We start from the raw sequence: 16,343 nt of genomic DNA on the forward strand, positions 1-16,343 counted from the left end.
CCCACCTGCTCGCAGCCTCTCGCTCTTCCCGCTCACTGAGCTCACTCTGCTCTCAGACATCTAAAATGGCGGCAGCGTCATCCATCCAGCCGCCGAACGTCCACTCCTCTCTAGCCCGGGAGAGTGCACTTTTCCCGGTGAACTGCCCCGAGAGCCAGCAGCCAGAAGATGAAGAGGCGGCGGCGGCGGCGGGAGCGCAGCCCGCGGAGCCAAGGACAAGCCTCCGTGACTTGCTCGAGCTGGAGCCGGAGGAGATAGAGAAGAGGCTCGCCAAAACTCGCCAAGATCTTAGCAACAGGCGGAAAATACTCATTAAGAACCTCCCGCCCGACACGACTAACCAGGTAGAGTTGTTTTTGAAGTTACAGCTGGCAAAGTCAAAGTCAGAGTAGAGCGGTGCGGTTCAAGTTGAAGAAGCGCAATATGTTTTAAGTGCGTCCATGCAGTGCGTGCGTCAAATAGTTTTACTTGACGCTTTTCGTCCTGCAACTGATAAATGGGAGTACATGTCATCATAGATCAGTATATTTACATTTTGTTAGTGTGATTGATTGCACGTAAAATCTGCCTGGTATCGTGACAAGTGCTAAGCTGTAGTTTGTTCATCCAAAAAGTCGTTTGTGGATGCCGTACCATTCATCCACCAATTCGTATACCAGTACATATAGATTTTGATTTACATTTCACATATAAGGCAGGGTTTTTTCAATTTTTAAAAGAGCAACTCCAACAATGGTCACCAAAGCCTGGGTCAGATAATTTTTGTGCTTATATGGCCACATTTGATTTTCGAAATGGACAGATGCATGGGGCCAATTTGTTTAAAGATGAGATGTAAAAAAGTAAGTGATACACAGTAACAGTAAATAATTTTTTAAAATCATATTTCATTAACCAATTATTTTATTAAATAATGTTAAATGTAGCCTACATGTAACCTGTAAAGTGTTATTGTCAAATGAACCATATAATTATTTACTGAGGTTAATGAATAACCAATCATTAACCAAATTTAGGACAAAAAGCAGCAAATATTACAACACTATACTATTACAAAACTGTAATACTTCTAATTTATGTGGTCAGTGGGTTGGATTAAAAATCAAAGTGCATCGTATCGTAGCCCCAGGACCATACTTTGCTCACCCTTGCTTTTTAGCTCAACACTTTTGATGTGAAATGAATGTCTGAAATTCCTCTTATGCACTGGTATGCAAGAATTACTCACATTTGATCTCTCAGCTTTGATTTTCTTTTCTTTTTATGTATTTCATTCAATGTTTTTTTCTGTTGGATGTCGTCCTCATACAAACCTTGCTGAGACAGTGTACAGGGATTTGTGCTGATCCATGCAGGACTGTTTTACTGCAAGAGGAGAAAAGGTGTGATAAAAGAAAAAGGAATTAGATGAGGTAGAATGTCTTTCTCTGCATTCTCCACTATGTCAGTGTGTCAGAACCATTGTGATATGTGTCGGCAGCCTGAGTAAAGCGGCATGATGACTGCCCTGCTGAATGTGCACATACTGTAAATCTGTCCAAATATTTAAAGGAATATGTCTGTTTTTGATATTGGGTGCTGTGACTTACTGACTGACTGCAGTTCTGTTAATTGCACAAGCTCTTATCCTCTCTCTCTCTCTCTCTCTCTCTCTCTCTCTCTCTCTCTCTCTCTCTCTCTCTCTCTCTCTCTCTCTCTCTCTCTCTCTCTCAAACTGTCCTTTTCATCTGCTTGGTCATTCAGTAATGCCATTTTATGCCGGAACAGATTTGCTGTTAGGGAGTTTGATATACTCCCTCTGTGGTTATTTGTATTGTGATTTATATTTATTGCAAATGCAGTCAGAAATAATAAGGTTTTAGAGGAGACAAAGAGAAAAGAGAACAACGCAATAAATAACAGAGAACAGTAACAACAGTATATGACAACAGTACGTTACATAAGAGTTGGATTCTGTTTTATGTGGACGAGCAAGGCAGTACTATGCAACAAGTAGCAAAAAGGACAGAATGAGACAGGATAGGAGTGGATGGGACAGGACAGGGGTAGTGAGCTCGGTAGTGCTACCGGTGTGGTGTGAGAGTCACCTGAAAATAATTTGTGTTATTTATTTTTGCCTTACTAGCTTGTCCTTACTAGCTGCATGTTTATTGTTTTGTACACAGTTGTTCATTAGCAAATTGCATTTCACATGTACAACTTTTGGAAAGGCCAGTATATATTGCAGTTCATACAAAGTACTGTATAGTTAGGAATGGAACATTAAAGAGGAATGACAACCTAGCAAAATCAAAATTTGTTATTGACTGACAATAGTGAGGGTCGTAAATGAAAAACAAAATCAGCATCATTAACATAATTCTCCATGAGATTATTGATGTATGGAAGGATGTCATCATGGTCCTATATATACTAACTCAACTCAACTGTAAGTTGTCTGATGAATCCTCTGTCTGACTCCATCTACTATCTACTTACAGTATCCGCAGCCCCATTAATGAAAGCTTTAATGCATTTACTGCTCATGTGTTTGGGCTTGAGTTTAGTGTAAGAGACATCTGTTCACATTATAGGAAGCATTTGTCGAATAGGAATCAGGAGGAAGAGAGCAATCAGTGACATAAGCATGAAGCAATATATACAGTACATAGTATCACATAAATAATATTGAATATTGCAATGTGTGATGCACCGAAATGAACATTCTTTGCCAAAACCGAAAATGAAGACTCTAAGATCAAAAATCAAAACACTGAAAAAAATTATAATACTGTACATAAAATAAATCAATAAACAAATCCTCGGCTGGGTGTTTTTTTGTTGTTTTTTTTAGCTTGGCCACCGTTTGGAAATATGCTGAATCACATATTCAGCATATTTCCAAACGGGTTAGTACATTTTCAACATTTTCAACGTGATAAAGTAGTTGTACAGTATAAAGACACTAAATATTAAATAATCACGAACACTTCAAGTTTTATGTTTTGAATGTAGTACTGCTTCTCATTGGGCCACCACTCAAAAAGGCTTACATGTCTAACCCTGCGTATCAGCCTGAAAACATTTGTCACCGAAACAACACCACCAAAACAGGACATGCGGGGAAATGAGCCCAGAGCTTACGTTTGCCTACTGTGCCAGTGGTCACTGGAGAAGGACTGCTTCTCCAGTGGCCGTGTAAGTGTGCACATTGTTTGGAGGGAACCAGAGAGCTTGCACTTTGGTTACGTTCACACTGCAGAATTGTGATCTTTTGTCAAGTCCCATATTTGTATGTACTTGTTGACATTCCAAAAACAAATCCATCCATCCACCCATCCATCTTCTTCCGCTTATCCGAGGTCGGGTCGCGGGGGCAGCCGCTTTAGGAGGGAAACCCAGACCTCCCTCTCCCCAGCCACTTCAACCAGCTCCTCCGGCGGGATTCCAAGGCGTTCCCAGGCCAGCCAAGAGACATAGTCTCTCCAGCGTGTCCTGGGTCGTCCCCGGGGCCTACCGCCGGTGGGACATGCCCGGAACACCTCTCCAGGGAGGCGTCCAGGAGGCATCTGAACCAGATGCCCGAGCCACCTCAGCTGGCTCCTCTCAACGCGGAGGAGCAGCGGCTCGACCCTGAGTCCCTCCCGGATGACCGAGCTTCTCACCCTATCTCTAAGGACACCCTGCCGAGGAAACTCATTTCGGCCGCTTGTATCCGGGATCTCGTTCTTTCGGTCACGACCCACAGCTCGTGACCATAGGTGACGTAGATCGACCGGTATCGTATTTTGGCTCAGCTCTTTTTTTACCACGACAGACCTATACAGAGTCCGCATCACTGCAGACGCTGCACTGATATCCGCCTGTCGATCTCTCGCTCCATCCTACCCTCACTCGTGAACAAGACCCCAAGATACTTGAACTCCTCCACTTGGGGCAGGATCTCATCCCTGACCCGGAGAGAATACGCCACCCTTTTCCGACTGAGGACCTTGGTCTCGGATTTGGAGATGCTGATCCTCATCCAAAAACAAATATCACCTCAAATGCAAATGGAATGCATCCTATTCCTCACGCATGCGCGCAAAACAAGATGTCACAAGGCGCAGTGTTTACAGAAGTAAATATGGGCGTTGACGGGCTCATCTTTACAGCTTCCTCAGTCCTTGTTCCTCGCTCCTCCTCCTTATGTTAGCCCCTCCCACCAAAAAATCCCACCGAGGGAAAAGGAGATTGGCAGCGGAGTGAGGCAGATATTGAGACGACCGTCCCTCATTGAGATAATATCCTGGAGACTACAACTAAAAATGACATCACATCATAGTGTAATATATCAACCATCTCTATGGCTCAATTATTACTATCGCCACATATGGACAAAATTGTAAGTACCCTTCTAATAGTGAAAGATATAGTAAAAATAAGTAATTTAATATTAACATTTATTGTATTTAATCAATGAAAATGAGAAATGTTTTTGAATTACGGTTCATCAAATTATTTTTATTAAACAGTCATGAACAAGTCTGAAAAAAATGAAAAATGATGGTACTCTTTTGTTTGACAACCGTTGTGCAACTACTGCAATTAAACACTCTCAGTAAGTATTTTGGCCCACTCTTCATGAGCAAACTGCTCCAGTTGTCTGAGGTTTGAAGGGTGCTTTCTCCAGACGGCACGTTTCAGCTTCTTCCACAGATGTTCAACAGGAAATACTGTAGATCAGAGCCCATACGTCACAATGTTCCAATTTGTTGATCGAACCATTCTTGACTTTTTAGCTATGTTTTGGGTCATTGTCCTGACGCAAGACCCATGTCCTGGACTGAGGCCAAGCTTTCTGGCACTGGGCATCACATTTCTGTCCAGAATACCTTGATGGTCTTGAGAGTCTGAGGTTCTTGAGGGTCAGAATAATTCTGATGAAGCACAATTCACAAGCAATGTCTGATTTTCATTGGTTAATACCAAAAATATTGTCCAAGTGTGTATGCTTCATGTAGTGGGATTGCCACTATAGCAGTAACAACAGCAAACATGACCACAAGTGCAGCACAGGAGAGCAAGGACAACTTACTTGGACCTAGATTCATTTCAAAGTGCATCTTTCACGTCGTCGGGACCCGCGGGGTTTCCGCCGCTGCCGCAACTGCCATTCAGCACGGAGGCTACAAACTAGATCACCATGGCGAATAAATACATTGAAATATTGAAATCGTCGGGCCTCTATCTCCGGAATGCTGAAAAGCTTTCGTCGAGATGAGTACGAGGTTGACCTCACGTCCCCAGTAGGACGTACGGTTCAGGAGATACGACTGTCCAAAGACCTCCAGGAGTTATTTTCAAAAACTTAAACCGCCTGCAATGGTTCCTACCCCGAGTAAAAATTGCTGGTTTGTCGGCCCTCTATCTCCGGAATGCAATGTTGCAGAGTGATAGCTTCGACAACGTTGGAAAGCTGCCATCAAGATGAGTCCGCGGATGCCCTTATGTCCAAGGTAGGATGTACAGTTCGGGATATACAGCCGCCCAAAGACCTCCAGGAGACGGATGATTTCAAAAACTTACACTGCCTGCAAATGGTTCCTATCCCAGGTAAAAATTGCGTGTTTGTCGGCCCTCTATCTCTGGAAAACACAATGTTGTGGAGCGATAGCATCGACATCGTTGGAAAGCTGCCGTCAAGATAAGCCCGGGGATGCCCTTTTGTCCAAGGTAGGACGTACGGTTTGGGAGATACGTCCGCCCAAAGACCTCCAAGAGACCGATGATTTTGAAAAACGTACACTTACGTGTGCTCCAATTGTTGCTTTGGTGTCGCATTAAGTAGTACAAGAGTCTATGTAGCTCGTATGCTGTGGAGTTTCATTGCCAGTCTGTTGCTTTGGTTGATCCACCACTACAGTATGTCATTCACTGTACAGTATATTGGAAGAGTGTTGTTAAACCATATCTATGAAACAGCCCATGTCATTTCAGAATTAAATACTGCTCCAAATGTAAATACTATGCTACAAAATAAGTATCATAAAGCAAAAATAATAAAAGATAATGGAAAACAGAGTAATATAGTCCTGCTCTCATTACAATCCAGCTGGTTTACAAAAAATTGCATGCCACTTGTTATGGGTGTGGCTGGCGTAGGACTCAGAAGTGGACATTGTTGTGAAAGTAACAAACAACAAAGTAGCAAACAAATAAAGAAGCAAACCAATGGATGACCGGCCGTGGCAGCTGCTGAGCTCTCAAAACATTGAGGAGTCAAAGTTCAACCAAGAAAAGTAACAAAAACTTCAAACAAGGGACTAGTAAAAAACTTGGAATAATTGGAATAATTTTAGGCAGAGTGTACAACCAGTACTGTGAAAGTCACAGGACGTTCAGATGAGGAGTGGAAATTAGACCAGACCTTAAAAGGAGCCCAGCACACCTGGGGTCCATTTCACAAAGCAGGGTTTAGTGAGAACCCTGAGTCAATAAATCCTGAAAATATGGGAAACTCTTTTCATTTTTTGTTTGGGAGAGGGAGGTAACTGAAACCATAGAAAAAGAGGTAACTCTAGCCCGTTTCATAAAAAGATGTAATTCAAGCTCTCGGTCATTTATTGTAATAACAGTCTCTGGACCTAACCTGGGCCCGGTTGTTCAAAACTCGGTTATAGCTTTAACCATTGGCTAAGTAGATTTAACCGACCGTTAACTTTAACGGCACTGTTATCTTGTTGTTCAAAACTCTGTTAACTTTAACCGGCTGTTAACTTTCTGTTAAAGTTAACATACCTAAGGACCGCCGCTAACTTTTTAACAGTGTAGTTAACTACGTGTTCGTGGCTAATGCTGCCTTAATGATGTCCACTGAGCGTACGAAAGAGTCTATCGAGGGCTTGACTTTGATGTTGGTGATTATTCTGATGAAGAGTTAAGCACACGTTACCTCTTAGCAGTAATAAAAATCCAAGTCTCATGTTGAGTCAAAAGAGAAAGAATAAAAATTTGTTTTTTAAGACAAGTTCTAAAAATGGACAGAAAGAAAACAAAAATAAAGAAAGATTAATTAAAAATAAACACATAATGTCACAAAAACTCCTAAATTACTTCAACAATTGACTGATTAACGTTTTGGCGAGTGCCAGGGGTCATTTGGATAGTATCCATTCCTTTCGCCGACCCGGAAGTAAACAAAAAGAGGAATTGTGGGATATATCGGTGTTAACCAGTGACATAAACGACACAGTTAACTTTGACGGTGCCGGTAACAAATGGCGTAACTAACCATGTTTTGAACAACGCATATTTACTGGACGGTTAGTTAACGGCGGGTTAAGACTTTAACTGACGGTTAGGGGTTAAACTGTGGTTAAAATAACCGAGAACTGAACAACCGGGCCCTGGTCGGTAGCAGGTTTATCACAATTAGCCTTGCGGTTTCCTCCGTCCCCGGTTCCTTTCAGCCACACACTACAATTAATTTCCACATTCATTCAGTCCGCTGCGGCGACTTTTTGCGTAAATACGCCTGTAGTCTATAGCATAAAGTCCACTCTTGTCACGAACATGGCATGTCTTTTTTTACAATGACCCTATTGATGAATGTGCCGCATTATTGCGCAGGGAATTAAATATTCGTCGTGAGATTGTTATCAGCCTGCACATAGATATGTTTCCATTTCCGAACAGTTATCTTTTTGAGTGGTACCGTTTCATATTACAGTCCATCATCTACATACACAACTTAATCAGTCCTTACATCTGCAACATTACCAGCCGTAGTCATATGCGCTTACATTGCAGCTTTGTGATTGCAAAGGATTACATTTATACTTATGTTTATATATACTCATTGACCCGAGCAGCAACGTTCTGCCTCCCTCTATGGTGAGCTGCTGTGGTGTTGAACTTTTTCTCTAATGACCTGTTCAAATTTGCCATATGATCGATTAAGATTTTCAGTTGAGAGGGGGAAAAAAAACAACAAAAAACAAGCAAACACGGAAGCATAGGGTGGCGCCGCACTCTGCTTCCCCGTTGCCATGGTGACCCATCAAATCGAGGCTCCAATGATGTGGTCTTTTTAGTGTAGTGGTAACTCCAGGTAAAACTATGCTGTGTTGATAAATCTACCTCAAATAAGCTGTCCTAGAACCGAAAACGCAGAGTTTCCTATCTCTGGGTAGGTCAACTCGCTGTTGAGGGTTAGTCTCAGTGTTTGTTGAACATGCTTTGTGAAATAGGCCCCTGGCCATTCCAGCCCTGAAAACAAAGGGTGGTAAACACAGGAAACAGAACTGCAATGATTTCAAAATAGGAGGAAGCCAACAATGACTCAAAATATCACTGATGTAAAGAAAAAACATATTACAAAACATAGTATAGGATGAATGGATCCTTGGTTATAGTTACTCTGTGAAGTATCCTCATATTTCACTTTTCCTGATTAGTGTGAGAGTAGACCAACTGGCGGGTCGTAGAAAAAGGATCAAGGAGCAAGGAGGGTTGCATTTTAATCAGGCTACTGTACATTTGCATTGCAGGATATGATGCCCAGTTGAGATTTTTTGTTAAATCTGATCTTTATATGTTCCCATCACAAAAACAAATGTGACTTCTAATGTGGACGGAATGCGTTATGAAGTGCATAAAACATGACGCACAAAAAGCACAATGTCACGTCCCGGATGCAGTGTTTACGAAAGTAAATATGGCCCAAATTAATCGGTCTCAGTCCTGAAACATTTGTGCCAATCAAAGGTATCTTCTTTTCGCCACTCTTTTCGGCTCCTTTGTCCATCCTTCCTTCAGACAATTGTGACATTTATTGCCTTTTCATCTCATTTCACTATTGGCAAATTCTTAGGTTTTGCTTTTTGCTCCTCTGTTCACATGCTAGCACATCCCATTAAGGGGGCATTAGGAGACTGACAGTCAGGGGAGCAAGGCGGGAGGAGGTAGATTGTTCCTTGATGTCATTTCATGAGGTTTACTACACTTGACGTCACATTAATGATATGTGTCAAAAATGATCCGTCTGTATGGCAGATGGCAGAATTCTTAATATCAGCTCTTTATGCTTTATTAAAGTGGGATAAAAATCTAATATGAAATTAACAGTGTTACTCTTCACAACAAGTACGATCGTGAGTAGTCAAGCCAAGACCGACAAACCCGCCCACGCTCATTTCATATTTGGCTATTGATGACATACAGTATAAGGTAGTCGTCCTACTCCTACCAGAAATGTAGTTCAGCACTCCTCATCCCACATAAGAAAGAGGCCAAGGTTGGATTTTAATAAAAAAAATAAAAAAAATAAAAATAAAACAAAACGGAATTTACCGGTAGTTTGAAACACTTCTTTGAAACCCTAACCCTAGTTTGAATTTGAAACCCTACTTTGACCCTCAACCTAGATTAAATCCTACTTTTAAATCCTAATCCTAGTTTGAAATCCCATTTTGAAACCTTTAACCCAATTTTACAACCGTAATTTGAAACCCAAACCCTCAGTTAAAATGGTAATTTGGTGGAAAAGTGATTACTGTTTGTAGTTGGAACCTTCAGTTATAAAGCACATGTAAAGACACATCCATCCATCCATCCATCCATCCAATTATTATTCCGCTTGACCTGATTAGGATTGCAGGTGACCTGCAACCTATCTCAGCTGAAATGCATTAAAAGGTGGGCTATGTCATCGACTGGTTGCCAAACAGTTGCAGGGTACGGCTTATAGCAAACTGAAATTGTTTTCCATGGTCTAGTAAGAAATAGTCTAGATTATGACTAGAAATGTGATGAAATTGTCTTGATTAATTAACTATTATTCAAGCAATGCATATGGTTTTGAAAATGTTGGTCCTCCTTCCATTCACTTTTTTGACAACATCACTTAGCAGTGCATAGTCACAGGATAGGGTGGACAGCAGCCTAGCCTAACTGATTTGTAGGGTACATATTAAGAAAAAAAAAAATGTTGAAATTACATACCGGTAACTATGTAAAGATTTTACGAATTGACTATTTCTGAAAATGTGTCTGTGAGCATCATAATTCTTTAACACAACACTGAATATGTTTAACATAGTGAATGCGGTAGCTGTATGTAATCTTGACTTGTGAGTTTTCCTGTCTGGGCGGCAGACCTGGGCCTCATCTTGTGTTTTCTCTCTGTAGCATGTCACACTGTCAGTGGGTCAAGGACACCGTCACTGCTGCTAAGGAGGCCAAGGGGTGTGTAAAGAAAGCCCATCTTTAACACACACACAAACCTGAACCCGATGTTTATTAGCCACCCCATTTATTACATCCCAACTAAGAGTAGGTTTGTGTCTGAAATTAATTCAAAGTCTAAGCATTTTCAGTGTGAACATAGCACTAAGAGGACAAAAGAAACTACAGTTATACATCTGTGTTCTAATTTTTCCTACCCCCTATCAAAATTCCCTCTACACCAGGGCTAGAGTCTGCGACTAAATTAGTCACAAATGTGGCCTGTTTCTCAACATGTGCGAGTAAGAACTTTCATCTGGTAGTATTCATGCGAGTGCATACTGTACATTTTAATGTTCCCACCAACACAGGCGTTGTATTTAAAGGCATTCTGAATAATATTGCATTTGTCGAATATGAATTAAGCAGAAAAATGCACGTTTCTATCCATCTCAGGGACTGGCTATTTTGCCAGACCTTAAGTTTTCTCTTCAAATAGCATGTCTGCCATTGCTTCCAAACGTTCCTTGACCATTCCGGAGTTGTCACGGTCTTGGTGTTGGTTGTGGACCAAATGCAGAAAGACGTCCAGGAAGTAGTGATGTGCTTCTCGGGTCGAATCCCTGAAGCGTGTGCCGAGTAATGTAGATGAGTGGTTCATGAACGGCGATTCAATGCGTGTGTCGATGACGTACGTGATGACGTTTGAAGCCCCGCGAAGCGGGTGTACCACGTGACTGATTCAGGAAATGATTCGCTAGGTTTGAGTGTAGTTCGAAATAAAAGCGGCAAAGAAAAGCTATGGATTCCCCTTCACTTTTTGTGTTTTCGGGTCCCTTACTGCGGTACTTCTTTGCATTTTGCATTCGATTTGACCGACGACGACGAGCTTCTTTTTTTGCGATGGAGTTCAAGGAACCAGCAAGAAAGAGAAGAAAATATCCCCAGAGTTGAAAATCCCCTTCAGTACTGGGAATCACAGAAATATGCGCTTCCAAGTTTATACAAACTTGCTGTCTCATATCTATGCACCCCTGCTTCATCAGTACCATGTGAAAGAGTTTTTTCAAAAGCAGGTGAAATTCTATGCACAAAAAGAAACCGCCTGAGTCCAAAAACTTTGGAAAAAATATTGTTTTTAAATAAAAATGAATAAGCACTTTATTTTACCTCATTTTTTCACATTTTCACTTGTTGCATAAGCACAAACATAGACAAAGTAACACAGAACAATTCATGTTAAAACACTCTTCAAATATATATTCTTTTGTATTTCGAGCATGATTTGCACCCCACCATTTTATTGCATGCACCAAGCATGTTATACATTTTCTGTCCACATGATGGCGTAGTCGAGGAAATGAATCATCTTGAAGCCCCTACGTGTGTGTGAAGCATTTCACTGCAGGGCTTCATTGCTTTACGGGGCTTCATTTTGCCATCACTACCAGGAAGACAGGTTTGCCCACACAACGTTTAATAGACTCGACAAACAGACAGGATTACCAGTATAAGTGGTGACAGCAAACGAAATGATCCAACAAGAACTGAACACAAACCAGGAACTAAATACAAGCAAAGTAACGAGACAATTAGCAACACCTGGACACAACACAAGTGGCTGAGGGAGCTGATTGGTAGACACAGCGGCTGACAAAAAGGTGGACACAAAACCAAAACGAGAAAGACATGAACCACAAGAAACCAAGACATAAAACAAAGCAAAACTAAATCCGACACTAAACAAATAAGGATCATGCCAGGAGTCAGTAAAAGGATTTTTGTGTTGTACCCAAAATCCACTCCACGCGTAGTGAGCACTCGCAGGCAGATACACGTGGCTCGTAGACCTAGATGCCAGTAAAATTAAAGCATACGCCTCAGTGCATTCACTTTTCAGTGTCTACTTTTCTGACTTTTGACAAGCCATACTTCACGTTTGTCGTGACAATGCGTGTATGTACCCTAAAAACAAAACAAAAGTGAGAGCTTACCGGACCCTGGCTCTGTCAAAGGAACCCAGCTCTGGGGAAAAAACTCTCTGAGCCTGTTGGTTTTAGTATTGTGTGACCTGTAGCGTCTTCCGGAGGGCAGCAGGTCAATATTCTTCAATATTCTTGGAGGTCCAGATAAAAGGGTCTCGGGGTGCGGATCTGGACCGCAGTCCGCAATTTGGTGACCCCTGTTTTACTAGCTTCTTATGCATCATTAATTTCTGTTTACTTCAATTTGGAAACCAAAGTAGAGGAGGACAAGCTTGGCTCTGATTAGCATTTCTAGCGCATCTGATCGAGTAAATATGCCAACAGCTCACAGCTGCTCACCGTAATATCACAATTGTCTATGATATAATAACAAAGCCCAATAAAGGCAATAAACAGGGCGGGGTATTGACTTACAGTATATACTCCGCTAACAAAAGACATATTTCCGTCCGGCCTGGTACCAAATGGTCCTCGGACCGATCACAGACCGTTGGTTGGCTACCACTGTTGTAAATGATGTCATTGTTGGATGGGAGAAGAGGTACAGCAACTTTGGGATGTTGAAGGTGACACATATGATGGCTTCAAGAGTTTGAGTTGATGTAGGGGAAATGTGGAGAAAAACAAAACAAAACCCTGGACACATTTCAGCTTTTTCGTTTGCATAGCCTGCATGACAGATGTTTGATATGACCATATTGAAAGAAAGAAAAAAAAAAATCACCCTGAGGGAATAATCTTTCAACCAGATTACTAGAACCAAGTGCAACCAAAGTTCGTCAAAATGTAGCACGATAGAACAGCATTCCATTATTTGATTTGCTAAATATAATTGTGTAATCAATTCATCGTTTTCGTCCACTGTAACCTGAATTTGAAACATTTAAAACAAAAGCTCACAAAATTAAACTGATCTTGTTTTAGAAATTTGTGACTATGTGTCACTGAGTAGAAACATCCTGACTCTCAATCTTTTTATTTATTTATTTATTTATTTTTTTACTGTCAGCACTCTGATTTTCAAGAGCCAGTGAGCTGGTCTGTGTGGGCTGCCTTACATGGCCATTTTTGATGTGGAACATGCCTGCTGTTTGCTGTGAGTGGGCTGGATTGTGGTTTGTGGGCTTGAAAAGAGAAACATATTAGAAAGCTCTCAAATGGTGTGAGGCAGTTGCTTTGTCTCTTTGCGAATGATATGATGTGTAGCACTGAATGTTTTTTTTTTCCTTCTTAAAAGCAGCCATGACACGGTTTTTCTACTGTTCCAGAGACGTCATTCCTTTGTTTTCGATTTTTAATTGAAGCCCAGCAACATTGTGGCAAACTATAAGAGAGCTTGTTTTCAAAGGGTGACAACAGAGTAGAACATGCAGTACTGTAGAACAGATGGAAAAACTATTATTTTCTAAAGGTTGTTTTCTTTTATTTGCTGTACTATTACAGGCAATGCATTGATTTCCTCATCTGTCCCAGCAGAGCGAAATGTTTAAAATGCCTAATTATATTTTAATTGTAATCTATGATTTCTTGCTTGGCTCCTGATGGTGTGGCTAATGTTCTCTCTCTCCTATTTCAGGAGGTCCATGAAATCCTGAAAGAATATGAACTTAAGTACTGCTTTGTTGATCGCAATAAAGGCACAGGTAAAACTCACGCACAACACACACATTTATTGCTTGTAAACATATATTACATCTTAGAGCACATTCCCAGAACAACACCGTGAGCGCATCAATTTTATTTTTGCTCCCATTTAATGTTCTGAACTGTATTAAAAAACTATATTAAAGATTGCCTCTACACAATCATGAACCAAAATTTGACTGGCCTTTGCATATTTAATTTTTAGCAGCTTTTAGTTCAACAAAAAAAAAAAGAAGTGTTCAATCTATAATATTGTTGAGCATACAGCATGTGTATAAAAGATTCTATTGCTGCCAAAATTATCTTTATGATTTAAGGTTAATCTCAAAATGTTTACTAAATCAAAGTAACATTTCTTGCCAAGATTTTCCCTTTTCCTCTAAAGCCAAAATAACACAAATGCACGCATGACCGCATGCGCGCACGTGTGCACGCACACACGCACGGTCGCACAGCACAGACCCCCTGCCCTTAAAAAGAGTTTTCCTTTCTAGGGAATTCTTACAGAGCAACTATTTTTAGTCAGCACAGCCAGTCCAGCAACACCACCACAACACTTAGATTAGGAGACGTAGGCAATTAAGAGCTGAGATGTCTTAGTTAATACATCATACAAGCTCATTGGGCCAACAACTTGTGCTTATCCTAAATGCACTTTTGTTTGTTTTCCCCTCTTGTTGAACTTAATTGAAGTACCGCTCACTTCAACACAAGGACCTTTGTGGGCAGAAACATGCTTGGGTCTTTGTGGCTCCTTCACATTGGCCTTCAAAGCCGTATTTTTCCATGCTTGCTGTCCTGTATGAACGGTAGCGACGGGGAATGGGAGAGTGAAGTTGACCCAAGAATTTGTCGGTTTCTGACATACTATCAGGGGTGTTAACAAGACAGAACGCTGCTCATCGTGACTCGAGTTCAACACCCGAGACGTACTGCCCAAGTTGCTCGTGTTGAAAGCATTTGTAGCTTTTGTGCCGGCGTCACCTCACATCTTGTTATCATAATGGGACATGACCCAACTGCTTTGTGAAGGCGTACTTTAGCAAGTTCTGTTAGAATGGGACAGCTGAATAAATGCCGACTCTAACTGCTTAAACTTATGATGCAGCAATTTACCAAGAATGCAGTGGAAGAGGCTTGTATGAGAATAAGAAAATGGGAGAGTTCTCTCATGGGCCTTTGAATAAAAATGTAATAGGCAAAAGGCTTCTAGGTAATATTGTCATGAATTTTTAAGTACCCCGAAAATAGTACATTATAGCAAGGATGTGGTTTTGCTATAATGAGCTCACCAAAATAAGCTCTTCACTTTCTACTTATTTAGTACGTATTAAGCAATACATATTAAAATGTCTATAATTTGTATTCATTCATGCCACCAAGCTTTCTGTTTGCACACAGAAGGTACAGAACAGTGTCTCTAGCTGCATTCAAATGCAAGGACCAGTGTTGTGGGAAATGCTCGGGTTAAGAACATGGTACAAACACGCCACTCGAACCCCAATACGCAATACCAACACGAAAACATGTTAGAAGTTGCTGTCCTGAATAGGACTGTCAACTTCTGGGTGCCATTTTTTTTTTTTTTTTTTTTAGTATTAAAATAGCTTTGACGCATGCATTTTTGCGCCGACCAATTTTTGTGGTTGGTTGGACTTGGTTGACTTTGTTTCCCAGCTCTAGTTCTGAAGCTTTACACATTCTGTTAATCTAGGATTGTTGATGTCTGCAGAGAGTGCCTCTTATGTGACTCTTGGACGTACAGACTGACCCATGACTTAAAGGTGGATTCAGTGATGTCCTTGAAAAGTTGAAGCCAAACATCTGTTTGTCACGTTTAAAAAACTGTGCAAGCGGAAGACCATCCTACTAGCTCTCCTGCCCGTCTGGGGGAAACGCCTCTCAAATGTTACTAACGTCCAAGCTCATCTTCATCATCATCTTCATCAGTCTCTGCAGCCTAGCTTCATACGGATGTCCTCTTGCGGCTCTCAGCTATTTTCAAAGTACGCAGTCAGTTCGGAGGAGCGGCTAGGAATGAGCACGCACGACGTCGTTACGCAGATTGATTAACAGGATCGAGAAACAATCGTTAAGATGATCAACCCGGAAAACGCACAGGGACAAAAATATCCTTGAACCCACCTTTAACTATCACTTCTCATTTCATCGAGAGTAAATACGTTTACAAACAAATTTGATTCCAGCCATCATACAGCGAGAGAGAGAGAGAGAGAGAGAGAGAAAGATCTAGAAGAAAAAAATATTTAAAATATGAGCGTGATTTAATCTTGAGAAGTTTCAATGTTAGTTTAATCCATTATTTGGCCTGTTATTACCAGGCTGGTAGAAAAATGGCAAATTCTTAATTTGATAGTATTGTTAATATCCAGAAATTTTTAGAAATCTCAGTTTATTAAATAATCCCATTTTGCCTGTATTTGCCCGTCTTAAATTATTCTGTCTTCTTTTGAGTTATTACCTTCTGTAAGTTTGTAAGATATGTGTTACCCCGAATTTCAGAATTGT

At 41.0% G+C, this 16,343-nt stretch overlaps 1 protein-coding gene across 2 annotated transcripts in view; it reads left to right on the top strand.

Annotated features, from left to right (window-relative positions):
- The window catches only part of raver2 (ribonucleoprotein, PTB-binding 2), a 67,208-nt gene continuing 50,865 nt past the window's right edge, over window positions 1–16,343 (top strand). For both annotated transcript variants that reach the window (XM_077534812.1, XM_077534813.1), the window contains exons 1-2: window positions 1–344; window positions 13,747–13,813. In XM_077534812.1, the coding sequence (XP_077390938.1) occupies window positions 66–344; window positions 13,747–13,813 (346 nt within the window). In that variant the 5' untranslated portion in view covers window positions 1–65. The remainder of the gene's footprint in view (window positions 345–13,746; window positions 13,814–16,343) is intronic.

The sequence above is a fragment of the Festucalex cinctus genome, chromosome 10 (genome assembly GCF_051991245.1).
Source record: "Festucalex cinctus isolate MCC-2025b chromosome 10, RoL_Fcin_1.0, whole genome shotgun sequence".
NCBI lineage: Eukaryota > Metazoa > Chordata > Actinopteri > Syngnathiformes > Syngnathidae > Festucalex > Festucalex cinctus.